This window comes from Diplotaxodon limnothrissa, linkage group LG3 (assembly GCF_057381915.1).
Source record: "Diplotaxodon limnothrissa isolate DT_005_m linkage group LG3, D_limnothrissa_male_GT1.1, whole genome shotgun sequence".
NCBI lineage: Eukaryota > Metazoa > Chordata > Actinopteri > Cichliformes > Cichlidae > Diplotaxodon > Diplotaxodon limnothrissa.
In genome coordinates, this window is record NC_140598.1 from 37,684,537 (window position 1) to 37,711,464 (window position 26,928).

Consider the following 26,928-nt stretch of genomic DNA (forward strand, 5'->3'; position numbering starts at 1 on the left):
GAGACGGGAATACACTGTGTGTGTTTGTGTGAGTGTGTGTCGTTGAACATTTTGTGTTCACATTATTTCCATTTGAGGAAAAAAGCAGGTGGACTATTTTGACTTTATTTAATACTTTCAGTATTAAATTGGAATATTTATAATTCCACTTTAACAATTTAACAAGAAGACATCCCAGCTTATATAAATATCTGTCTCGAACAGTGTTTCCCAACCACTGTGCCGCGGCACATAGGTGTGCTGTGAGAAATGACCAGAGTGCCGTGGAAGATTATCTTGTTCCACCTGATTGGTACACTAAGTGACCGGCGTGAGTAACAGGCAGAACAATTACATTCTCTTCCACTAGAGGGCGGTACAATTACCTGCTCTAATTAAATTGGTTGCCAACTGCCAGTAAAACAGAGGAAGACGGAAAAGAAATTACACAATAGACATACTGTGTGTGAGATAGCAGCTTGTAATAGCAATAGATAAACATTTGAGGTGAAAAAGTAATCTGTCTGACCTGGGACCTGGAAAAATTCCAACCTAGATGAAGGCCCTAGCATGATGAGTGGTCAGAAAAAAGCAAAAAAGCTATACTGGGGATAAACTGAGCCAATTCCACACTGCCTGGTGCAGGGAACAACTATCAATATGTATTTTGTGACATTTTTGTTTGGTGATGTGCTGTGGCTCCAAATGGTTGGGAAAAACGTATTTAGAACATTAATTATTTGTTTTATCGAAAGAGTACAAATTAAATACAGATAAAGTTAGTGTCAAGATTTTAGCGATTTGCATCAACTCATTGAACTTTTCTACTTTGCTATGAATATATCAAAGGTGTAAAAATTAACATTTAATATAAAATTCTAAAGCTCGTATACAAAATGATGAATCCATTTGTCACTCACCCAAGATCCAGATTAATACAAGCAAACAAACAAGAGCACAAGACTACTTTTAATAATAATTATGAATCAATCACTGAAATAATTATTTTAATAACAATTTATTTATCAATTGATTTAGACTTTCACATATTGAGCTCCTTTAATTTATTTCACATTTTCCTTTTTCTAATTTCCTCACCTTATTTAACTATTTAATTTTTGTAATATTTAATCTGTGTTATTTTATTGAACTATTTTGTTTTATTTAAGTTGTTTTGTTATTGTTTGTTTTTAATTATTTAGCTAATGGCCACTTTCTTAATAATTAGATAAACTGAAGCCTTTCAGGGTTGTTAACACTTGCTTACTTTATTCTTTATGTATTATTCATGTCATTTAGCATTTTAGGTTGTTGTAGCAGACACCCTGTGAACCCATCACTGTGTAATACATTTCTAATGTTTTTTGTTTTTTTTGCCTCTAAATAGTAAGTTCTGCATTTTTACGAAGAAGAAAATGACCTGATTAATCAGGATTTCTTAAAGAAATAACAGTGAAAATGGTGATTAATGTCATCTATTAAATAACCTTAAAGTAATTGCCTTGTAGTTCACAGAATGATAAACAGAAAGAGAAAAGCTGCACAGACACACATGTATGAAAATAACCCTTCAAACATGTTATATGTACTGTATAAAACCGTCTCTCTCGCGCTCTGGTTCTCTGCCGGGGGCGTGGTCTTACAACATTTATGGGCGTGGTTAAGTGCTACCTAGCGCCCAGCAGCTAAGTGATTGACAGCTGAGCCGCTTAAAGCCTCAGAAACTCCGCAGCGCTCAGAAGCGGCACAGCCGGGCCGCTTTAAAACTGCAAACCTAAGGATTTACACACGTTTCTGGACAGTTAAACGCGTTTTAACCGCTTTTCTTCTCACTTTGGGAATAACAAGCAACAGTTAGAGAGGCAGCCGAGGTAAGAAACGCCTGGTTCAGGTTAACCGACGAAAAGTGCAGAAAATGTTGGGATTCTCAGTGTTTTCATGCTGCAGTGTAATGTAAACCAAGAGGAGGGTTTACTGTTACAAGACTCTGGATAGACAAAATATAATAGTTAAAGGAGCGCAAAGTTGGTCAAACCTGGCTTAATAAAACTTAATAAACCTGCATTCATAGAATGGATTTTTGCTTAAAAACTATTTTAATGAATTTAAAGAATTTAAAAAATGATTTTATTTTAAGGAAACAAGCATTTATTGGGAAGGAAATCGTCTCTTAAATATAAAATGCATTTTTAATGCTCTGTGTGCCCTGGATGTATTTATTTATTTTTATTTTTAACTGTTTTTTTATGTCTAAGTAAGAACTGGTGTAGAAAACACTGATATCCAGGAGCTGTGGCCTCATACAGAAGGATGAAATGAGTCCTGACACTGAAAGACAGCCTGAAACCATGTTTATTGAATAACTGTTAGCACTAAAGATTCTTAAACTATCAAAAGTAAATGCAGTTATTAAGCAGAATCATACATGTGCTATTTGTATAATAATTATATATTTAATTATTGATTTATTAATTGGTGTTTAACGTTAATGTTGCCGCTGGGGGTGATTTTACTAACTTATATACATGCTGCACAGTTTTGTTTGCAACAACAGAGCAGAATATATAAATCGATTTATAAATGATTGATTTCTAGTATTGTGTGAAAAAACCAGAGGCAGAGTAGCATCAAAAACTCAAAAAGGAAGCTAATTTATCAACACCCAACTAATGGATTCTGTTATTAGGTTTCATCTTAACAGGGACAATGCAAGAGAAACATCTGAGTCATGGCATCTGTGGTCTTCCTGGCAGTTTTAAAATGTTCCATGTCTAAGGGGAGGAAGGAAAGGCCACTAGCCTCCTTTGACGTCACTTTGATCTGTAGTTTCAGTTTATATGGGTGTATGTTTATACATGTATTATATTTTTAATCTGCAAAACAATAAGTAAGCAAAGCTTTAAAATAAATGGTGTGGACTACACAGTAAAACATTTCGTGTCAAAGATGTAGTAGAGTAGAAATAGAAACAGAAGTAAAGCTGTGATTGCTACAGAGTGGTGAAACTTGCTTCTGGAGGGAAGGGAAAAATATCCACTTGTGTTGCAGAAGGTATCCTGAGTTCTGAAGCTCTAATCTCACACATAATTTCATATATCTGGTCTTGCATCTACCCTCCAGATAAGAAGGTGTACTTTATTGGTCCCCGTGGGGAAAATCCCTCTCTGCATTTAACCCATTCACTCAGTGAAGCAGTGGGTAGCCACTCAGCGCCCGGGGAGCAGTGTGTAGGGACGGTACCTTGCTCAGGGGTACCTCAGGGTAGCTGTTCAGGGGAATCGAACCCCCGACCTTCCGATCATGGGGCCACCACTCTACCTACTGAGCTATCCCTGCCCCCACAGGGATAGCTAGGATAGGAGGCACACAGTGTGTTCCTGCACTGTGAAAAAGCAGCCAGGGTATCCTTGAAGCTCGTTGTAAATCCTAAACAAACAGAGGACAGCTCATTGTGCTCCAAAAGGCTCCCCATCCTGTGACTTCTCTCAGGCCTACTTTAAATAATGTAACCTCACCAAACACACGTGAGGCCCTGCTCCTTTACAATGCAGGTAAACAGGTGTGTCTGCAGTGCTCACAACTGCTGGTCAGTGATCCTTGCTGAGTTTGAGTGATTAACTAGCTTTTAGCTAGAGGCCAACCTGGCCATGGAATATGAACATTCACTCCTATAACAGCAGATAAGAAATAAGGCATGGCATAAGAGCCCACCTTCTAATGAAGTTTGGCAATTGCAAGCTTTATAAATAAAACATGAATTCATTGGAAATACAGAAGAAAAAACTTGTTTCTGGGCCTCATTTACACTATGTAGAGAAAAATACTGGACCTTTACACCTACAGCTGCTCAGCTATGAAGCTCCTAACATGCGGTTTTTGTTTGTTTTGATGTTGATGCCAGAGGTTTGGAGATCTGCAGTTACTGAGTCAGCAGAGCTTTGACAACTTTTATATACTCTGTGAATCCGGTCTGTAACTTTGCATGGTCTGCCACTTTATGAGTATGTTGCTTTGATTTCTGAATGCTTCCACTTTGCAGTAATGTCACTTACAGCTGATTGTGGGCTATCTAAGAAGGAAGCAGCTTCACAAACTGTTGTGAAATTTCACAGACTTTTCTAACAGTGGGCTCCTGTCACAGCACCACACTTGAATTCAGTGAGCTCTTCAAAATGACTCAGTCTTTTACCTGTTTGTAAGAGGACTGCAAACACCTCAATGCAACAACTGAACTCAGCCCGTTAAACAACACAGCGAGGTGTGTTATTTGCACGATTAAATTAAATCTCAATCAGCTAAATGCCTGAAATGATTTTAAAAACCAGGTCAGAAAAGACTTCAGGTCAGTCTGCTTGTGCGTGTGTTTAATCCCTGGTTTGTGTGATGGCATGTGACCGTCTGACACACACAGAAAGAGCCGGGCTGGGATTAAACAGCGCCGTCTCATCTGAGATTACCTCTTTTTTTCTGTCGTGCTCTCAGTCACACACACACACATTTGTTCTTCCGTCTTTGTGAGGACAGATGATGAAGCCATGCACTCGGCCTTGCATACCCCAAACTAAACCTGACTCATAAAATTGGGTCTGAAAGCAAGCTGGAAACTCCAGGGCTTAAAAATTAAGTATCAAAAACTGCATTTCTTCTAATGACCACTCAAAGCTCCAAATGTGAGCAAATCCCAGAGACTCCCACGATAAAACGCTCAAATTTATAGCTTCAAGCTAATTTACCCCTTCATATTCACTCTGGCTGTTTTTCTTTCTCCATTTATCTCATCCATCTGGATACTGTTAAAGTTAGGGGTGTGGCTGCTTTGATTGACAGGTGACTGAATAGAAGTTAGCTGTCATAGGTCAGTACCTCCATCTATCTACTCTAATTCAACTCAGTGAACTGGACCTTTGTGCACTTTACTCTTGATTTATGCCCCCTCATTGAACTTATCTAGTGATGGTTTGCTTATTACACATTATGGAGCCAACTGGAGCATTTTATTGTAATTATGTTAAAAATTATCCGTGTACAGCTTGCTTGGTTTAGCTGGTAACTTAGCAACACACATTTCTTGACATATGGACTCTTCTGGCTCGACAACAGCAACGTGGGAGAGACTGAAGTCCTTTAAAATGTGAAGTCCAAAACCAGTGGGTACAGCCATCATTTCTATACAGTCTACAGGTTTTATGAATACAGAATGCAGAAACGTATAAATATGACCATTTGAGCAGCTGGTAGCTGGCATTTTTGCATAAAATATTCTAAGTAAAATAAATTGATATAGTTTTATTGATTTAATTTTAGCTCTGGCTGTCGGAGAAATTACTGAAACAAGCAGTGGAAGAAAATGGGCTCCTTCTGCTATTGATTGTTTTTACCTTCTGCTATTGATGGAGCAATGTAGGTTTTTATAGGCAGGCTCAAACTAAGACTATAACTTATGTTAGGGTGGCACAAAAACAATGATTATTTCAGTGTCACACATTGAAGGCACAAAGAAAAAAATAATGTGTCACAAAATGCTTATTAAATGCATCAATGTCTCCACAAAAAGAAAAATGTTGATACTCCAAAGGCACAAAAGACTTAAAGTGGTACACAAAAATTAAGAAACGCACACACACACACACACACACACACACACACACACACACACACACACACACACACACACACACACACACACACACACACACACACAGATTAGAGTCCCAGATGGTTAGGGATATAAACTGTGTGTGTTTACTTGTTTTCCTCATGTTGTCAGGACATAAATCAGGCCCTGATAGTGTAAAGAGTTACATTTAGTGCTGCTCTGTGTCACTGTGTGTGTTTCTTTCTCTCTCCATTACGAGTGCAGACAGCAGGCTCGCTCATCCATGGCATCACAGCAGCAGCAGCAGTGCAAAGGTAGGAATACTGCCGGGTGATTTCCTCGAGACCTCCATGGGAATTCACGGAATGTCCCGGAACGCCCAGGGTGGGCCTCGTTGTCATTTTTCCTGTTTGCTTGTTTCTACTGAAGAGCCTTACTTCCTGCTGTTGCTGCTAGTTTACACACACACGCACACACACACACACGCACACACAAACACTGACACAGAGTAAGGAAATAGCTCTGTGATTGTGAAAGTCAGATATATACACAATTAAAATAAGAGGATTTCCTCATGAAAAATAAAATCCTCTCTGCTCAGCGACCTCTTGTTGGAGAGAATCAGTGCTTTACGTAAGACATGAAGACTTAGACAATAAAGAATCACAAAGCACACGAGTGGATGTAAAACAAATGGTATTAGATCATCAGTCAGATGGGTAAAAGGTTGAAAATAGGTTTCTAGCAGTGCTGTTTCTGTGTTAACTTCAAAGTTTGACATCACAATTTTCTGTTACATTAACAGAAATGGCTTTACTTGAGCTATGCAGCCAGCACAGCTAAAAATAAACGTGGATTACCTTCCTGCAGCCTCAAATCTCTGGGAGTTGATTGTCATAATGTAGAGAAATGAACAGAATTCGGCAGCTGCCTGGAGGGAAGAAAACTAAGCTAAAAATATTTGTATTCTTTGGACAATAGGTCACTGTATTTGTTTATTCCAGCACCCTGCACATGTACAGCCCATGTGTTTAAAAAAACATATAGAGAAATCCACACTTTACACAGCTACATGTGCACATGCCGGGAATGGAGGAATCACAATTCCAGCAACAGTTAGAGTGGGAAACCTGCAACTCCTTCCAGTGCAGCTGCTGTTCTTACATTGCAGTCCTTTTATGACTGCTTGCACTGGAGCTTCTACTGTGTCATCACAGACAAATCACAATTTCGTCACAAATTTGCTGCGCCTCAGGGCCCAAACAGGAGCTTTTAGTCAGTCTGCAGTGTCCAAGCACTGTGACGGAGCATCACGCTGCCAATGCTGTCTTCTAGTTTAGCATCCTGAGGCATCTGAACATTATGGAGGAACATTCAGTGATGTTTGAGGATCATCACACATGTGAGCTGGTTCTCTAGCCAGAACTTGGAGAACCAAACAGAAACTGCATAGTCCAATCCTGAAGCTGGTGTATCAGCTCAGGAGCTTGATCCTAAAGTGGGTGTGCACCTTAAACGTGTCCCTCATAGTCACACTGTCAAAGTAGAGTTTCATTATAAATACATGACATGGAAACAGCTTTGGCTCTTCAGATGTAAGATTTTTTAAGACCGATACTGATACCAATATTTGGTGATTTTAAAAAATCTGATATACCGACAGATTTTTTTTTCTTTCAGACACATGAAGAATAAACAGTACACATAATTATTTATAAGTAATTACTAAGATGATACGAGAGTGCAGTTTAAAATGATCTTGTTTTACTGGCACAACAAATCGTGGATTACTCGACTCTTCTAGCATCAGCTGGCTATTGTGTTTGTGGAGTTCAAAACACGTGTTACCTATGGGGAGGTTGCATAGTGCCCTCTGGTGGACAAACTATGCAATTGTTCAACTCACAACATAGTTGAAGGGTGTTTCTCCCATCTTCTCTACTTATTTATTTAGATCTATCCACCATTAAAAATGATATCAGCAGGTAGATAATATTGATTCCACTGACATGTTGGTCAGGCTTGGTACAACAACCCAAACTTGGTATCTGGCTAACAGTAACTGCACTGTTCTCCAAAGAGAATATTCATGGTAAATACATACTGTGTGTAAACACTGATGGAGAGCCAGCAAACGCATAGGCGCAAGTGGTCAAGATGGGACTCCCAAAGTAATCTGAAAAGAGCAGCCACACTAGGAATTGTGTATGTCATTAGGAGGGCTAACAACACCAGCAACAACAGTAATATAAAGACAAATTTTTATCATGAGACGAAAGACGAAATTAACAAACTTTCCACTCTGTCCTTCTCCATATTCTGCAGGCTAGCGGCTAGCTGCCCACCAAGCCCGGTGCCAGAGACTGATTCTGGGCAGAGGGAGCCAGGTAATGACCCTCAGTCCTTCCATCAGACAGCCTCCACGCATTGAGCCGGATCATGCTTTAGCTCCCTGACAGTCAGTCAAAATGATGGCCTCGGTGGTAATCGGGGGACATCGGAAGAAGTCCCTCACTTTGAGAGGTGTGGACCCAGAGACCTGCATGATCGTGTTTAAGAACCACTGGGCACAGGTGATCTTTTTATTTACTCCTGCATCATCTTCATCTTCACTGGTTAATCAGTGCTTTGCTTCACAGATAAAGTCACTACTGACATGTTTTTTTAGCTGCTCTTTGTCTCTTCTGTCTGGCCTGGCCTAGTTTCACTTACAATGACTGTGTGACTGTCTGCGTGTGTCTATGAATGTGTGTCAGCATTACTGGCCAGACTCTGGCCCTTAAACACAGGATCCATTTAGTACAAATCACTCTCCACAGCTGCCAAGAAAACCCCCACACACTCTGCATCGTCTGTGTGTGTACAAGTATTTTGTGTGTGTTTGCAAGTGTGTGCATGCGGTCCTTGTCTGAAGCAGCCAATGTCAAAGGTTAACACAAGTCCAGAGAGTGAATTGCGTTCTTATTTTATTCATCTCTTTTTCATCCCTCCCACGGCTATCTCTCTGTTGTGGCATCTTAAATGTTTTACAGCAATAAAATTATTTTCTTTATTAGACAAATTAAAAAAAAAAGTTTAGTCCATTTTATGTGAGCTCCAGTTAATTTTCCTCCTTGGCGCGTTTCATATGTGGACATTTCAACACAGTCATCGCACTTGGGTGAGGACAGATGATCACACTCACATCCGTTGGCGGAGGTTGTCTCGGTCTGTCTCCAAACAAACTCCCAAGCTGTTTATTTATGATGACAATGTGATCCCACCTCAGTCTGCACATCGTACTCAGCAGATTTCAGCTGAGTTTCAGTTTCAGAAATTACGAAGAAATTAAATACGATGATTTTGGGAGTAACTTATCCATGTTATCCATTAGTCTGCAATGCAGCACCCTCTGCCTGTATTTCTTTTCTTTGCTCCCGGCACAGACACATTCTGCCAATATATGGACTGAACGGTCTTGTGTGGTTTGTAGCAACACATTTTGGTTTGCTTGGAATTTCTCTGTGTTACAAAAAGCAAAAGTACAGGAAATAAACTCATTAACTGATTCAGACTAGAGTAAATAAACAAAACACCCTTTTTCCAAAGGCTGATTGAGGTAAGCTCAAATTTGTCCACGAACTCTAGGGAAATCAAACAAATATACACAGGTCAAAATTGCTCAGAATTACAAAATTACTCCTCAAATAGAACATTGACATTGCCACTCCATAAGTTTTTGTGGTGCCTAGTGGTCATTAGAGGAATTACAACTGTAGTCCTTTAACGTTCAGCTGAGAAGGGTCCAAAACAGCTGCATATAAATATTATTTATAATGCATTGAGGTAAAGAGGTGATGGCAGTAATAATCCAGTTTGGTACCATTAGAAACTAAAGGAAGCCAAAATAAAAACATGATATAAATAATGCGTTTCTGTTTTCTTCATGCATTAATTTAAACAGCATTTTGCCCCAGTGACGTTTCTAACCTGGACGCTTGAGAGATTATTAAGTGACATTATTTATGCCATATTTCATTTAATAAATCTGTCTCCAGCTGTTATGTTTGTGTTTGTACCAGGATAAAGCTTTGGTTTAGTTAGTTTAGTTTTTAACTTTTCCATGCAGAGTTTCAAATACATTCTTTAAAAATGTACTTTAAAAAAATCTGAATACGCTTTGATAAAACAGGTGTGAGTATCTACTGAGTAATTTCCTCTAATCACTCTCATTTCAGGTGTTTGTTTTGCTTGTCGTATAAAGATGGCTGTAAACGCATTGTCTTTTACATCCTTGTGTTTCTGTTGTTTTTCAGGTGGTGAAGATCCTGGAGAAACACGAGCCGAGTCGCAGCGGCACCAACGCGCTGAGTTTCCTCACAGGTTATGGTAGCAGCGGCGGCAGCAGCAGCTCCGGAGCGCTACGTCTAGGCCCCATCCCAGCCGACGAGGCCAGCGCCGTCCAGAACTACGTGGAGCACATGCTCTTTCTACTGATGGAGGAAGAGGCGGGCCAAGGTAGGATTAAAGAAATCATCCCTCACTGTGCAACAAATGCAGTAGTATACTGGGACTCAGGAGTGTTTGTGCACCGGTACCAGGGGGAGCGATGGGTCCGATCCTGGAGTTTGTGGTCCTTGAGGGTGTGATGGAGAGGCTGTTTCTGTGGAGTCTGAGGAGGCAGTTCACTGAGGACATGAAGCTAGAGCAACTCAGGATGTACCAGATGCTTTTGTCTCAGGCCAAACAGCCTCTGCTTCACCATAAACCGGTTCTGCGGCCGCTAATGATGCTGCTCGCCTCCTGCGCCGGAGCTGCATCTGGTGAGTTGGAGGTGAAAGTGTTGAAATGTTTAAGATTTGACTTCCCAGGCCAAATGAAGGTTTTGCTGATTACTACACCATCTAGTGGTACAATGTGGTATTACATTACAGTGCAGCCAAGTCCAAGTTCAAGTTCAGCTGTTATCTCTTCCATATAATACAATTTTTATATATATATATATATATATATATATATATATATATATACACAGCACCCATGCCATCTTGCATAGATGGAGCGCTTTAGGTTGAAGTTGTAAAATGTTCCTTTTTTTTAAATATATATATATATATATATAAAAAAAAACACCCAGCACGCCCCTGCGGGCGGTTTATCCTTCAAGCTCGGGTCCTCTACCAGAGGCCTGGGAGCTTGAGGGTCCTGCGCAGTATCTTAGCTGTTCCCAGGACTGCGCTCTTCTGGACAGAGATTTCCGATGTTGTTCCCGGGATCTGCTGGAGCCACTCGCCTAGCTTGGGAGTCACCGCACCTAGTGCTCCGATTACCACGGGGACCACCGTTACCTTCACCCTCCACATCCTCTCGAGCTCTTCTCTGAGCCCTTGGTATTTCTCCAGCTTCTCGTGTTCCTTCTTCCTGATATTGCTGTCATTCGGAACCGCTACATCGATCACTACGGCCGCCTTCTTCTGTTTGTCTACCACCACTATGTCCGGTTGGTTAGCCACCACCATTTTGTCCGTCTGTATCTGGAAGTCCCACAGGATCTTAGCTCGGTCATTCTCCACCACCCTTGGGGACATCTCCCATTTTGACCTTGGGACTTCCAGGTTGTACTCAGCACAGATGTTCCTGTACACTATGCCGGCCACTTGGTTATGGCGTTCCATGTATGCCTTGCCTGCTAGCATCTTGCACCCTGCTGTTATGTGCTGGATTGTCTCTGGGGCATCTTTACACAGCCTGCACCTGGGGTCTTGCCTGGTGTGATAGACCCCAGCCTCTATGGATCTTGTGCTCAGAGCTTGTTCTTGTGCTGCCATGATTAGTGCCTCTGTGCTGTCTTTCAGTCCAGCTTTGTCCAGCCACTGGTAGGATTTCTGGATATCAGCCACCTCCTCTATCTGCCGGTGGTACATACCGTGCAGGGGCCTGTCCTTCCATGATGGTTCCTCGTCTCCCTCCTCTTTCTTGGATTTCTGCTGCCTGAGGTATTCACTGAGCACTCGGTCAGTTGGGGCCATCTTCCCAATGTATTCTTGGATGTTCCTTGTCTCATCTTGGACTGTGGTGCTGACACTCACCAGTCCCACGCTTAGCGTACAGCCTCAGGGTGCTGGACTTGGGGTGAAACCCTCCATGCATGGTAAGGAGCTTTCTTGTCTTAATGTCAGTGGCTTCTATCTCCTCCTTTGGCCAGCCTATTACCCCAGCAGGGTACCTGATCACGGGCAGGGCGTACGTGTTGATGGCTCGGATCTTGTTCTTACCATTCAGCTGACTCCTCAGGACTTGCCTGACCCTCTGCAGGTACTTGGTGGTTGCAGCTTTTCTAGCGGCCTCTTCATGGTTCCCATTCGCCTGTGGGATCCCCAGGTACTTGTAACTGTCCTCTATGTCTGCAATGTTGCCTTCTGGTAGTTCAATCCCCTCAGTTCTGACTACCTTCCCTCTCTTTGATACCATCCGACTACACTTCTCCAGTCCGAACGACATTCCAATGTCATTGCTGTATAGCCTGGTAGTGTGGATCAGTGAATCGATGTCTCGTTCACTCTTGGCATACAGCTTGATGTCATCCATGTACAGGAGGTGGCTGACAACTGCTCCGTTCCGTAGTCGGTATCCGTAGCCAGTCTTGTTAATGATCTCACTGAGGGGATTCAGGCCTATGCAGAACAGCAGTGGGGACAGAGCATCTCCTTGGTAGATCCCGCACTTGATGGTGACTTGTGCTATGGGCTTGGAGTTGGCCTCTAGTGTTGTACGCCACATCCCCATTGAGTTCCTGATGAAGGCTCTTAGGGTCCCATTGATCTTGTACAATTCTAGGCATTCCAGTATCCAGCTGTGGGGCATTGAGTCATAGGCCTTCTTGTAATCAATCCAGGCAGTGCACAGGTTGGTCAGTCTGGTCTTGCAGTCTCGGCTGATTGTTCTGTCTACCAGTAGCTGGTGTTTTGCGCCTCTGGTATTCTTGCCAATTCCTTTCTGTGTCCCGCTCATGTATTGACCCATGTGCCTGTTCATCTTAGCCGATATGATGCCTGACAGGAGCTTCCATGTAGTACTGAGGCAGGTTATTGGTCGGTAGTTGGAGGGGACCGGTTCCTTCTTGGGGTCCTTGGGGATCAGGACCGTCCGGCCTTCAGTTAGCCATTCCGGGTGTCTCTCGTTAACTAGCAGCTGGTTCATTTGTGCTGCCAGACGCTCGTGGAGTGCAGTCAGCTTCTTCAGCCAGTAGGCGTGAACCATGTCGGGCCCTGGTGCTGTCCAACTCTTCACTCTTGGATATCTGCCACTGTGATGGTTACTGGACCCTGTTCAGGGAGGTCGCTGTGGTCTGCCCTCAGATCCACTAGCCACTGAGCATTGCCGTTATGGGTTGCATCCTTCTCCCATATGCTCTTCCAGTATTGCTCTGTCTCCAGCCTTGGTGGTGCTGTTCTCTTATTGTTCCCTTGCCACTGAGAGTACACCTTTGCTGGTTCTGTGGAGAACAGCTGGTTTATTCTCCTGCCTTCTATCTCTCTGGTGTACCTCCTCAAGCGGCTGGCCAAGGCTGTGAGTCTTTGCTTGGCAGTTTCCAAGGCCTCAGGTATGGACAGCTTGCTGTATTTCTTAGGCACCTTATTTGTCGCACCTTGCTGCAACTCCGTTAGTTGGCTAACCTCCCTCCGTGCTACTTTGATCTTGCCCTCTAGCCTCCTTCTCCATGGAGGGTACTGCCCCTTGTCACTGTTCAACTTGTAGCCAAGCATCTCACTGATCACTGCTGCCGTATTGTAGATCAGCTTGTTAGTGTCGGTAATCGTGGTTGTAGGTATCGTCCGTAGTGCTGCATTAACATCATCTAGCAGACCTTCTGAGGGTACTTCACGTAATCTTGGTAACCGACTACGGGGGATCCAGGTTTCAAGCTTGGCCATGATCCTATTTTTCAGGTCAGTTCCTCTCGCACTCAACGATCCTTCTCCTATCGCACTTGGGGCTATGTACCCAATCTCGGGTGGGGGTGATGATATCGCCCCCCTGACCTGGCGTCCTGACTCCTCCTTGCCGTAGCATTTGTGTTGTACCTCGTCAATCTCTAGCTGTGAGAGCAGTCCCTTGAACACTGAGCTACTAGTTGTTTTGCCGTCATTGTGGATGTTGGGTATCGAAGAATCCATAGGTCCCTCATCCTATTCATGTAGCCCCTTCCGCCAGCGTTACTTGCGTAGTAGCATTCCAACAACGCCCTGTTTTCGTCTCTTGCCCACCGATGCCTTCTTGTTCCAGTAGCCCACTTGTCGTCAGGGTGCCCTGGTTCCTCAACACCTGACGCGGACCTTGTTGATATATATATATATATATATATATATAACGGATGTTTCTGACAGAAAGTAGGGGCAATTGTTTAAGTGATAGCTTCATTTATTAAGGGATGTTTTTAGGTTTAGATTTTTACATTAAGTACCTGAAGTGTCACTTGAAGCCTTTTGCAGACACTGTGAAAAAGCATCAGTACACACAGTGTAACCACAGCAAACAAAGAATGGTATTTCAAATAAGGTGATTATTTCCCCCTCATCTTTACATCAAAATGGATTTAAGTGGTTAATTATGAGGTCATTTCTCAAGCTGGAGGTGTAACCACTAACCAGTAAGACGTTTAATTGGTTACCTGACCCTTTAATCACCTGCGGCCCCCTGCAGACACCGGCGGCGTGGTGGAGGCGGAGCTAGTTCTCCTGCTGAACCAGCTCTGCGTGGCTCTGGTCAAGGATCCCTCAGTGCTCGAACTGTTCTTCCACACCAGCGAGGACCAGGGAGCTGCCAACTTCCTTCTCTTCTCCCTGCTCATCCCGTATACACACAGGTAGGTACACACACACAGGTGCATACACTCTGCTGGATAAAAAAGGGTAACACAAATGTACACAGGTAACACACAGGTAATGTATGTACTTCAGAACTGCACAAAACTCATAGCCTGTGTTATCTCTGTCTCTCAGGCAGGGATTGGTAGGTCAACAGGCCCGAGATGCTCTGCTGCTCATCATGTCTCTGTCTGCCTCTGAGCCTCGAGTCGCTCAGCACATTGCAGAGAACACATACTTCTGTCCTGTAAGTAAATGCACAACATAAAAAGATAACTGTTTAAGAATTACAGACCATTTTTTCATACACAGTCCAACATTTTCAGAGGCTTGTTTTTTATACTTGGATGATTCCCTGCCTCAAAATGCTCTGCTCAGTCTTTACTGCTGCCACCTTCAGCTGCTGCTTGTTTGTGGGTCAGTTCTGTGTTTAATAAGTTGAGTTGAGATCATCTGAATTACTTGGCCAACGAAGATTATTCCATGTCTTTGCCTTGAATTACTATTGGGTTGCTTTGGGTCATCATCATTTGCACTGTGAAGCTTCATCTGTGCAGTTTTGCAGCGTGTGTCTGATTCTGGACACTTTACACTTCATCCAGCTGCTTTGATCAGCAGTCACATAATCAATAAGCATTAGTGCCACTGGCAACATGCATGCCATCACATTACCTTCCATATATCTTACACACTGTGTAAGATACAGTGAGATGTAGGGACAGTGAAAATGTAGGGGACAGGAGTAAGATACTTACTACTATGTGTGTGCGTGTGTGTGCGTGTGTGTGAGTGTGCGTGAGTGTGTGTGTGCGTGTGTGTATGTGTGTGTGTGTGTGAGTGTGTGTGAGTGTGCGTGTGTGTGTGAGTGTGTGTGTGTGTGAGTGTGCGTGAGTGTGTGTGTGTGTGTGTGAGTGTGTGTGTGTGTGCGTGTGTGTGAGTGTGAGTGTGTGTGTGTGTGTGTGTGTGTGTGTGTGAGTGTGTGTGTGTGCGTGTGTGTGAGTGTGCGTGTGTGTGTGTGTGAGTGTGCGTGTGTGCGTGTGTGTGAGTGTGTGTGTGTGTGTGTGTGAGTGTGCGTGTGTGTGTGTGTGTGTGTGTGTGCATGTGTGTGTGTGCATGTGTGTGTGTGTGCATGTGTGCGTGTGTGTGTGTGAGTGTGTGTGTGTGTGTGTGTGTGTGTGTGTGTGTGTGAGTGTGTGTGTGTGGACATACCTCCTGTTCTTGAGTGGAACCGGTTATTTGCACATTGTTGTGAACCTTCTGTGGTTGTACTTGTGAAGGCGTTTCCTGACTGTAAACCATAATGACGACACACCTACCTGTGTTCTTGACTCGGCTCGATGTTGTGATGGGTTCACAGTTTTCTTTTGGTGTTTCAGCCAAACGATGACCTCATTCACTTAGATTGACACCTGACTAACAGTCAAATGGAGAATTCCAGTAAAAAGCTAGCACATACAAGTTCAACTCTCTATTTTTTTAAATAGGACCAGGCCTCACCTGGCCATAAAACTGCTTGTCAGTCAACTATTGAGTTATTTCTGGGCCTTTGAAAATGAGAGACAGCGAAAAATATCTCTGACTTTTGTTAAATCCCTTGAATGAAATCCCTGCACTTTGATCACATGTTGATTTTTTGCTTTGATCTTTGGTGGTGTTATGAGGCCAAACTGCATAAATTGTGTCATTGTCAAAAAACTTATGAACTTAACTGGATGTGTACAAGTCTCAAAAATGTAAATGATGGTTGAATGTGCATGAAGTTTAGAAAGAAAGCACTTAAGTCTAGAAAAAGGTGCTTGTGTGAGTGAGGCATAAAAAGCTCTAATAGAGCTCAAAACTGCGATATAAGAACCACATCATTTAACACTTGAAGAGACGACCAATCAGGGTGAAGGATACTGCTGATTAACGAATCACAGTGTAGTTAATATATTACAGGGGTACCCAGGTAACCTGTTTTCTCAGTTTTCTCAAAGACATTGTGCAACATTATGAATATGGTGAGAACAAAGTGGTGTTAGATTAAGACTTCTGTGTTTGCATTATGCTGTGAAACTTTAAATACGTGAGATTTATGTCACATCTGTAAAGTGTTTAAAGCTATTCTTCACAAGCTGAGCCACCAGTTTATCTCACATAGACCCCCATTAGCCCAGCTAAACTGGGTTAATCTCCACATGCCTTCCAGCCTGCAGAGAAAAAGGGCGTTTATTCCTCTGCTGAAGTGAAGCAACTGACTGTTTTCTGTTTCTCTGTTTGTCAGCAAGATTATACACACACTTCATAAAACTTACTTGAGAGGATTGAGCACAAACTAAGAAAGAAAGAATCAAATACATGTTTCTCACAGATCTGGATAACTTTTATTAAAAGTGCAAACTGCACGGATAAGAAGGGAAATGAGAGGAATTAAGAGAATAAAAAGGCCCTTTAACAGCCCGACCCTTGATCATTTAACAGATTTTTTATGAACCAGATGGTTGTTTAATGAATACAATCAGTAGTTTTTGAGCCAAGTGTATGAGCTCCCCCCCCATTCATCTCCCCTCTGTATTGTAATCTCATTAGCGCAAGTTATGCAATAAACTAATGAGCTCATACTGCTTCCTCTGGGACTGTGTGTGATGGATACAGAGAGAGAGGAGAAGCAGATAACTGAGGGAAAACTACTGTGGAAAGTGATGAAGGGGGCTTAAGAGGGAAACCCAAAGAAACAGCAAAGAGAAATAAGAGAAAACGGGAACATTTGAAGAAAAATCGTGTTTCTACAAAATTGAATGAACCTTACTATTAGTAATTGATTAATTAAGCAGTCAGTTACTTGAAAAAACAATTAAAGTAATTAAAGAAAATATAAAAACATATGTATATGTGATAAAATGTCATAACAATAAAAAAAGACCCTTAAATGTTACAGTAATGTAAGTACATGTTTGTGTGTTTCAGTGTTTATCACTGCGTCAGCCATGTTGGCTCCAACCCTCCCAGTTCCTGACTGTGTGTGAGAGAGAGACCCACGGTGGGGGTTTCATATGTGAAAGGGCGAGCAAAGACATCTGAGCACGTGCCACCTGTGTGTGCTTGTGTTTGTCCATGTGTCAGATTTAAGCCCATGTGACCACTAGCTGACCTCAATCTTTATGCAGAGAGCAGCTTAGTAAATCAGCGTGAGATTGGCCCCAACACAAAGAGGGATTAGCAAGTCTGCACATGATTGGACGCCTGCCCGATTGCTAACGAGACCCGAGACGGCAGCTGTTGACGACCAGCGCCGCCACCACTGCTGCTGTTTATACTGATGTTGATCACCAGCTCTCCTCCTCTCTTCTTCCTTTTTCCTGATATCTCATCCCTGTTTCTTTTGTCTCAAATGAAACAATGTCTTTCTTTTCTTTTTAGAAACAACTTCTCGCTCCGCAGGCTACTTCTTTGCTCACCTCTGTGTTTAAAGGACCAGTTTGTGAAATGCCATTTTTAGTGTGAGCCATTTACCATTTAGCTTAGCTTAGCATAAAGACCTGAAACACAAGGAAAGGCCTCTCGTGGTTTTGTCTAAAGGCTGCAGCTCTTGGACTCACAGCTATATCCATTTTCTTAATGTATGATTAATCAAAAAAGACAAATAGGACCCACTGAAATATTTAGACAAGCCATTACCAAAGTAAAGAGCGCTGTGGCCCATTTAGAAACCAGAAACTCTGAAATCTTCTCTTTAATCATTATATAGGAGAAGGTGGTGTATTTCCTTGAAATTTTTATTGAAAAAAAAAAACAAAAAACACAAGTAACACAGAGCTATAAATTGCTAATGCTTACCAGTTACATGCTAGGGTGACCAACCGTCCTCTTTTCCCCGGACATGTCCACTTTTCACGTTCTGTCCGAGGCGTCCGGGGGGACTTTTGAGATGGATGAAAATGTCCGGGTTTTCCTATAGGCCTACAGAGGACCCATATCTGCAACGTCATCCCCGAACTGCTGTGCTGTAGGTGGTAGTTCAAGTCACTCTTGAAGCTCTTAATGAAATCCAGTACTGTGGCATTTCTCAGACTTAAGTAACCATGGAACAGAGAAAATATTCCCAATCATATTTTGACTGGGAGAATGGTGGCGTGCAGACAAAATTAATTGAGGTTAGAAACGCCAAATGAGACAGCAGAAACCATTGCACAATACCTCACTGGTACTTCACTGGTAAGCTTTCTTATACAGATGAGGCATTATTTCTGTAACATTATTTAATTCCACAGGTTTTTAAGTTATTTTTTTGCACTTGTTGACTTGTAAAAGCCTATATGACATTTTTTATTTCACCATTCATTAACCGCACAGAGAAGGCATCTTTTAAATATGTTAAAATTTTATTTAAACAAACAGTATTATTAAAAATTTTCATGACTGGGCCAAGTGTCCTCTTTTTTGGAAATCAAAATATGGTCGCCTTACATATGCAAAGTGTCATGTCATGTGTGACCAAAACTCAACCTGCAACAGAAGAGCAGCAAATTTCAGTCAGAGTAATGAGTACTATCACAAACTAACCACCTCCTATTTACAGTTTTAATACACATGTTATATAAATACATATTATTATATAGATATGCAACTGTACATAGTTTCTATGAGTAATTTTCAAACTGACCTTCTGTTGTTGCTGCAGTCCACCAGGGGGCCCCGGTCCCTGATTTACAGAAAGAAGGGAAGCAGAGAAGGCAGGAGGAAATGAACAATCTAGAAATACAAAGAATCATGAGAAAAACAACAAATATAACACGGACCACGACAGTATTTGCCACAAGTCACTTCCACCTTTAGTCAAAAGCATCCAGAAACACCAAAATCAGCAAGTTGTAAAATAAAATTTCAGCAGGAGTTGTGGCTCCAAAGTCAGCATGGATTTTTGGGATTAGGGAACTAATGTTTTCAGGGACACAATAGTAGTGTTTAATAGTAAATAAAAATATGGTAAAGAAATCTATAATGTCAGTGAACTTATCATTTAAGATTGATGAACCCTTATATACCCCCACAGGCATCATCAGGGCTGATGCCCGTGCAGCGACCCTTTGGAAAACCTGAAAACTATTCTAATTTAAACCATGCCTGTTGATTTACACTGAGGTGTTAAAATTGGTCGTTAAGGGTATGGCGAAAGTCTTCAAATGTTGTCTCTCTTTTTGTTTCTTTTTGACCAACTCTTCTTCAGAATGTAAATTTTGAACACCTGTATGTGTGTGTTTGCTGCAGGTGCTGGCCACGGGTCTGTCCGGTCTGTACTCGTCTCTTCCAGCTCGGCTGCAGGTTTACAGCGAGGACTGGCACTCTCTGGACCAGGCGGACTGGCAGCAGGTAACAACCACAGTGCTGGGGTGACAGGATGAAATCATGAATGAGTGAACCTGTGAGAGAAACCAAAAGTAGTGTCTGGACTTGTACCTTCGTGTGTGGGGGGTGTATTTCTGTTGGTGCCTGGGAGGTTTCAGTTTTAAGCCATTTAAGCAAAGTTTGTGGTTTTCCTCATTACTTCAGAGGACTGAAGATGAAGAGCTTCCACTTTAAGTACACTTAATCTGTACTATGCTCAAGCATGAATGCCTTCCTTCCTGACTTGGCCAGACAACTAATTTTCCAGTATATCAATGCAACACTTGTGTAACAGCTATGCAATGGTAATTAAATCTAAAAAGTGATATGTGCAGTATAATATGCACAAGTATGCGTTAGATAAATGTATGAAAAATAAAACTATGTTAATTAATTATACAAGTTAGTAACACAATTAATGAGAATAAATGAATCAACACTTTGTGTTTGGGTCAACAGGTTCCTGCTCTGGTCCACTTTTTGCACTCTCTGGACTTTTGTAGTGCTGTTACCAAGGTAACACACACACACACACGCACACACACTTTATTTTTACTCTGTAAGTGTACATCTTTGTTTCCCTCAGGTGGCTCATCCGTCCATCCGCTCCCAGCTGCTTGGTTACATCTACAATGGCTTCCTTGTGCCTGTACTTGCTCCGGCTCTGCACAAGGTATCACATTTCATCACGACACTGTAAAGAAAGTGCCTGATAAAGTGCCGTGCAGGTACAGGCAGCAAACCTGAAATCTACAACAGGAACAGTTGCCTGTTATATAACACAGAGTTTTAAAGGATGATACTGTCAGAGGTTTTGGTTACCAAACACAGTTATGTTGGTCTTCCTGCTGTAATAACCATAAATACTTTATTTATTCATGCAAAAACATTACACTTATACTCTATAGAGTGTAAGTTTGACCATACAGTAATTTCAGCTGTTTTTGTAGCCACTAAAGTTTTTAAAGTGACCAGACAGGACATTTATTTCCTCATCTTTTACATTTAGTCACCAGTAAACATCTCACAGGAAAGCTATTAATACAGCATTTTACTGTGATTCCAGCAGGATAAAAACACCTGCATGGAATACCTATTACTTAATCACATCCTAGTGTATGTGATCATTTGTCTGTCTGTGAGTAGCTGACGGTGGAGGAAGTGATGACTACCACAGCATACTTGGACCTGTTCCTGCGCTCCATCTCTGAGCCCGCCCTCCTCCAGACCTTCCTCTCCTTCATCCTGCTGCACACACATGACAACGTTCACATCCTGGACACACTGGTCAGCAGGGTCAACACACCTTTCCAGGTATCCACACAGTCATCTAATACAGCTGCTTCATGCTCTGTCATGCAGTAAATGACCTTTGACCTTTTGCATGTCCTTCAGTTGGGCACGGTGTCGCTGGCTCTGTTCAGGACTCTGATTGGGCTCTTCTGTGAAGATGTCATGCTGCAGCTGGTCTTCAGGTCAGTCTAACAGCAACTCACAGACACACATCTTTTAATTAGTGCTAATAAAATATTACAGTTTCACTAGAACTGGAACTTCACTGCAGAAAATGTATTATTTAGACGATCCATTTAAAACACCAGCAGCACAAACACTCTATCTATGATGGTAAGACCTCACTGATCACTGTCAGCTACAGCTTCCTTTATTGACTTACTATAAAGCATTTTAACATGGGGAAACTGCACCTGGATGCCAGTTGTGTATAACATGCTTGGACTGAGTGTAACTGCTCTGTGTCTCCTCAGGTATCTGATTCCCTGCAGCCACCTGAGCAGGAAGCAGCGCTGCTTCTTGAAGCAGAGGGACTGTTACTCCTCCAGTGCTGCCTCCTTCCTACTGCTGATGCCCTCCTGGTTCCCTTTGCAGCTCCAAAACTCACTCACACACTCAGAGCACATCCACTGGCCCAAAGCAACCGGTCAGTATGTTAGCGGGTAACGGCTTATTTATACATTAGCTTTGGCTGTACTGACCTGTTCCTCCTGAACCGTCTGTCAGATCTGTCAGTGTCAGACAGCGTTAGTTACTGTCGTGGTTCAGACTTCCTGATGGATGTAAACTACCTCCAATACCTCTGGGATGCCTGTCAGGCTATCTCCACTGCCCGCAGGTTAGTGTGCCTTTCTTCTTCTTCTACAAAAAGACTATGGTTCAGCCTGGGTCTGATTACTAAAATTAAATGTGATTTGGGTTGTTTCTCATAACTGGTGTACATGGTGCATTGCACCACTTACTGGGAAACATGCAGCAAACCAGAGTGTGAAACAGTGAAAGTGGTTCATAGTGTTATAGTGACATCTGCTGGTCAACATATGCTATTACATTTGTACTAAAAACCTTGATTGTTGTTATTGGTTTTAAATGGTAAATGGCCTGTATTTATATAGCGCTTTACATATCCAGTCATCCACCCATTCACACACACATTCACACACTGGTGATGGCAAGCTACATTGTAGCCACAGCCACCCTGGGGCGCACTGACAGAGGCGAGTTAAAGTTCATAGTTTTGCTTTTCAAACTACAATTAGATAAGCGCGAACTGAAAACCAGCAAGGCACATCTAAGGTAGGAGAACTGAGACATTTGTGGTAATAGATAAATGTTGCCACAATAATGAGTTTGGTCTTTTATCTGACAGTGAAACCAAAATCAAACAAAAAAATGCACTCCTTATCGTTGTAATCTTAGGTGCAGGAAACAGACTAATAAAAGAAACGAGAACAACAGCTTACAGCCACGCTAAGACTGAGCAACACTTTAAGTTACATGCTAATGCTTACTTGTTTATACTCTTTGTTTTGTGAGTTGGCATGCAAATATCTGATAATGGTTGGCTAATGGGAATGCCATTATTGTTTCAGATCTGAAAGTCTTAGTGTAAAAGTTTGCATAAATACATACTTTTAAGCCTCTGCGGGGGCAGACCGTGTGTGGGTGTGTGAGGACCCAGGAGCAGACTCAGGTGAGGAGACCAAAACTAACTTGAACAAAAAGTGAGCCTTTTATTACGGCTGATAATCAGGGAACAAAACAAGGCAGGAAGCACAGAGGCAAAACTAAACTGGAACCTAAACTGGGGAAAACTGAAAACTAAGAAAACTGAGACTTCACTATAAAAACTAGGAAGACAATGACAAGGTCACTGTGATGACTATGAACAGGACGTCGTGCAGGAACATGAAGGAACTATAAACTTATAGCACAGACTCCTGAAACCTGACATGACATGAAGGGTGACACACAGACGACACGACGCTGAACACAGGAAGACAGAGGACTTAAATACACACACGAGGTGATCAGGGGATGTGGAGACACATGAGGACACAGCTGTGACACTACTGACTTTTAAACTACCATCCTAATGTTGTTTAGGCCCAACTCGTGCCACGCTCGGGACACGCTTGTGTCCCTACCTCTACCAATCAGAATATGGGCTCAAGGTCATGGACTGCCTTGCACTGGGTTTCATCACTTTGGGCCTCCATCCATGATCAATCCAGTGAATGGATTTGACTGGGATCTTAGTATTTATAATGTTAATTTAGAGCATTGCTGTGACAGAGCCCTGTGGTTATGATTTGGGAATTTTTCGAATTTAACTAAAAGTTATACACTGAGTAATTTCAGAGAAGTTTATTGAATCTATATTTTTTTCTTTGTTGGCAGGTCTTGCCGTTTATGGTCGGCTTCTTATGATGGCATCAATCCTCCACTTCAAGAGTATCGATCTGATACACCTGGTAACAACATGGAAGATGAGGAAGAGTTCATGCAGCGAGTCAAGAGCGACTCCATCTGCTCACTGGTTATCAGTCCTCCGCCCTCTGCCCTCTCCCCTACACCATCCTCTTTAGATAACAGCCAAGCGGGCAGAGCCAGCTCCGCCCTTGAACTGGAGTGGGATGACATTTTTGCAGATGACAATCCCTTGGTTTCAGCTGTGGTAAACGTGGTGCTGGCGAATGGGGATGTATCATTGGAGGCAGACACATGCACATTTCCGCCAGCACCTCCCCCACTGCCTCCTCGACACATCCAGGAAATGCGGCGCAATGCAACCAAGCTGGTGCGCGGCTCTTATGTTGAAGAATCCGAGTTTCAGGATGACGTTCTTGTCTATGATCTCATTGCTAAAAAGGATGCAAAGGCAGCCATTTTGGATCGGATCATGCTGGCAAATCGCCAATCCCGTGGGAGCATCTTGAAAGGACAGCGAGTTTCAGCAACAGCGACAACATTAACAACGATGTTAACAACAACAGGAAGGACGGTTCTGGAAACTGTAAACAGCATTATGTCGGCGAGGAGGAGGAGCGAGGATGCAGGAAAAGAGGAAAGAAGAAGGAGTGAGGACTGTGAAAAGGAGATAGGGAGAACAAAGGAAGGAGAAGAAGAAGAAACCAAAAGGATATTTGGACACAGAGGGTCACTGGGAGATCAGCTCTTTACCAATGGCTTTAATGTAAACAATGACATCATCGACGAATGTGATGATGCAGATGATGATATATACATTACAGCTCGTGTCAGCCATACACCTGGAGCACATCAGCAACATGTACATGAAAGCATGCAGTCACCCTCAACATGTTTAGTAAAAAACACTTTAACCAATGGCCATCATGGATCTGAATCATTTGAACGTCCCATATCTCCAAGCCTGCCTGACGACAACACAAACAACAATGACTTCCTGTCCCAATACTGTGAGCTCATGCTGTCATTAGGGGTAGAACCAGACTATGAGGACATCACAGAGGATATTGACACATTCAGGAAGCGTGTCCAAGTGCTAAGGCAAAGACTTGAAGAGGAGGAGGAAGAGCTTTGCACTGACTTTGGTTTTAGCTCCTTTGGGGATGACGTTGGGGTAGAAGAAGAGGAAGAGGTGATGCGAGAGGAAGAAGAAGCGGAGAAGATCAGGAGCGACACAAAGAAAGGCGGCAGGAGACATCAAATTCCATTTACAGGTCTGTGCTTGTGTAACATTTAAAGCAGCTTCACTGATTTATTAACCTCAGTCACTATACACATTTTTACAAGACAGAATGAGAAAGTTTCTTTTGTGTCAAATATTCAGAATTTTTTCCAATTAACGCTTAACGTAATGTAGATTTGCAACATGGTAACGTGGTCAAAAATAAATGTAGCCACTGAAAATACAAAAAAGCTGTTGGTTGGATGTCAGTTGTAAGACTAAAAGACACACCCCCCCCCCCCCCCCCCCCCCCCCCATTATTTTACACCTGATACAATGCATTTTCTCTTGACGTACACTAACCAGGTCCATTCATCAGTGTGCTCTTGTCTCGGCTGGAGAACCTTCTCGAAAACTCTATTGCTGTAAACCTGCTTGTGACAGGCATCCTGGCCCAGTTGGCATCGTACCCACAACCTCTCCTGAGATCCTTCCTGCTCAGCACAGACACACAAAACCAGCCTAACGTTCGCACACTTTACCAGGTAGGAGTCATACATCTGACACGACTCATGCAGGTCAGATTGGATTTTGTTAATAAAAATGTTATGTTCACTTTCATTCTGTAGGTGCTGGTGTCGCTGCATGCTCAGATAGAGCGCTATGTGATGGCCAGACCAGACTATCCTGCTCTAGTCACTCAGGCCTGGAGGTTCTTGTTGGCAAAAGACCAAGATGGCAAATTCAGAGGTTAATAAGTACACATATAAACAGGATACAAAACAACATATGTTAAAGTTAAAGAAACAAGTTAGATAGTCTGCTTTAAATGGACAGTGTGATGGACAAGAGCAGGCAAGAGTCTCTGTCAGCTATGCTGTTTGCAGATGACATAGAATTGAATTGAATTGTATGGAGGACAGTGGAATATTGTAGATGAGTTTAAATAGTTATAGTCAACCACTCCAAGCAACAGTGGTTGTGGAAAAGAGCTGAAGAAGCTCAGATTGGGCAGAATGGGTTTTTTTGGCAGAAAGGTAGCAGGAGGAATAGAAATGAAAGATTCAGGGCAGACAGATTCAGGAGTGAGGATATGGAGAAACAGCTCAGGTTGGACAAAGTAAGAATGACTGAATGTCTTTAAGCGGCTGAGGAGCTGTGATGGCATGACAGAGGATAAAAAAGACAAAGAGATGATCCACTGTGAAAAGTTGTGCTTAAAAAGACGTAAAAGAGTTGTTAAGTCGACAGCTCTTAATTTCACCAACTTATTCTGGCCATGCCAGCAAACATCCTAATGTTTCGGCCTTGTGGCCTTCATCAGAGAAGCTCTGGACTAGAATACATTTGTGAAACTGAGAATTGTTCATTTATTACTCTTGGGCAGTCAACACTGGAGCCACAGATGAGTACATCTGCTTTTCTTAGCACTGATAGCGCTGGGCAAGCCTCTGACTAAGCTTGAAATACATAATTTGTAGATGTTGTCAGGCCACCTCCGAAAGTGTGAACACAGTCATTTTTGGAAAGTTACAAATAAAACGTTTTTCAGACGTCAGTTTATGATACTTGTGTGTGTCCCGCAGAGTGCCTCCAGTCTCAGGGCGGTGACATCATCCTGGATCCATCGCTTCCCAATGGCTCTGTGAAGAACGCTCTGCCTTTGCCTCCTTTCAGTGTCTTGCCCCCCTGTCCTACTATTTCCCCTCAAGCCAAGAGCCGAGTCTTCGCCATTATCCTGTACGCCGAGTTCCTGAAGGAGTTGGCTGCCTTGGCCCAGGAGCACAGCATTGCCTTGGACTGTTATTCTGAGGAGTAACGAATGCAAACCCCTGTAAAAAATCTGCCTCCCAGATTGCTGCTGATAAGATCAAGGATATGTGTTGTGACCACCAGCAAAAGACTGAGCTCAAGGAGAAAACATGTAGCATGAACTACTTTCCTCATTGAGGATTAATATAAGCGAATAATTTAAGTAGTATAAATATTCAGATGTTGTGTATGTTCCTGGCAGCACTTGAAAATGTTGATGCTTTCCCCATGTGAATATGACTGATATTTATAAAATGATTTTGAAGGAGATGATTTTGAAGAATCAGTACTGAGTTTTATATATTTGTGGGATGCGTGAAAATAGTTTTCTACCATATTTTCTTAAATCTTTGCATGGTTTTGTTGAGATGGAAAAAGTTAGACAT

The 26,928-nt window shown here is 42.4% G+C and overlaps 1 protein-coding gene across 1 annotated transcript; it reads left to right on the forward strand.

The window, feature by feature from the left end:
- The first annotated feature begins 1,716 nt into the window (after positions 1-1,716).
- LOC146635709 (FHF complex subunit HOOK-interacting protein 1A-like) lies at positions 1,717-26,689 on the forward strand. The gene is made up of 18 exons (XM_085349071.1): positions 1,717-1,850; positions 5,840-5,889; positions 7,901-8,148; positions 9,871-10,072; positions 10,156-10,377; positions 14,258-14,420; positions 14,557-14,668; positions 19,669-19,770; positions 20,245-20,301; positions 20,372-20,458; positions 20,932-21,099; positions 21,181-21,260; positions 21,552-21,724; positions 21,805-21,916; positions 23,479-24,782; positions 25,097-25,275; positions 25,360-25,480; positions 26,317-26,689. Exons 3-18 carry the CDS (start codon positions 8,044-8,046, stop codon positions 26,547-26,549), a joined length of 3,420 nt encoding a protein of 1,139 aa, XP_085205197.1. The 5' UTR covers positions 1,717-1,850; positions 5,840-5,889; positions 7,901-8,043; the 3' UTR covers positions 26,550-26,689.
- Positions 26,690-26,928: the final 239 nt, after the last annotated feature.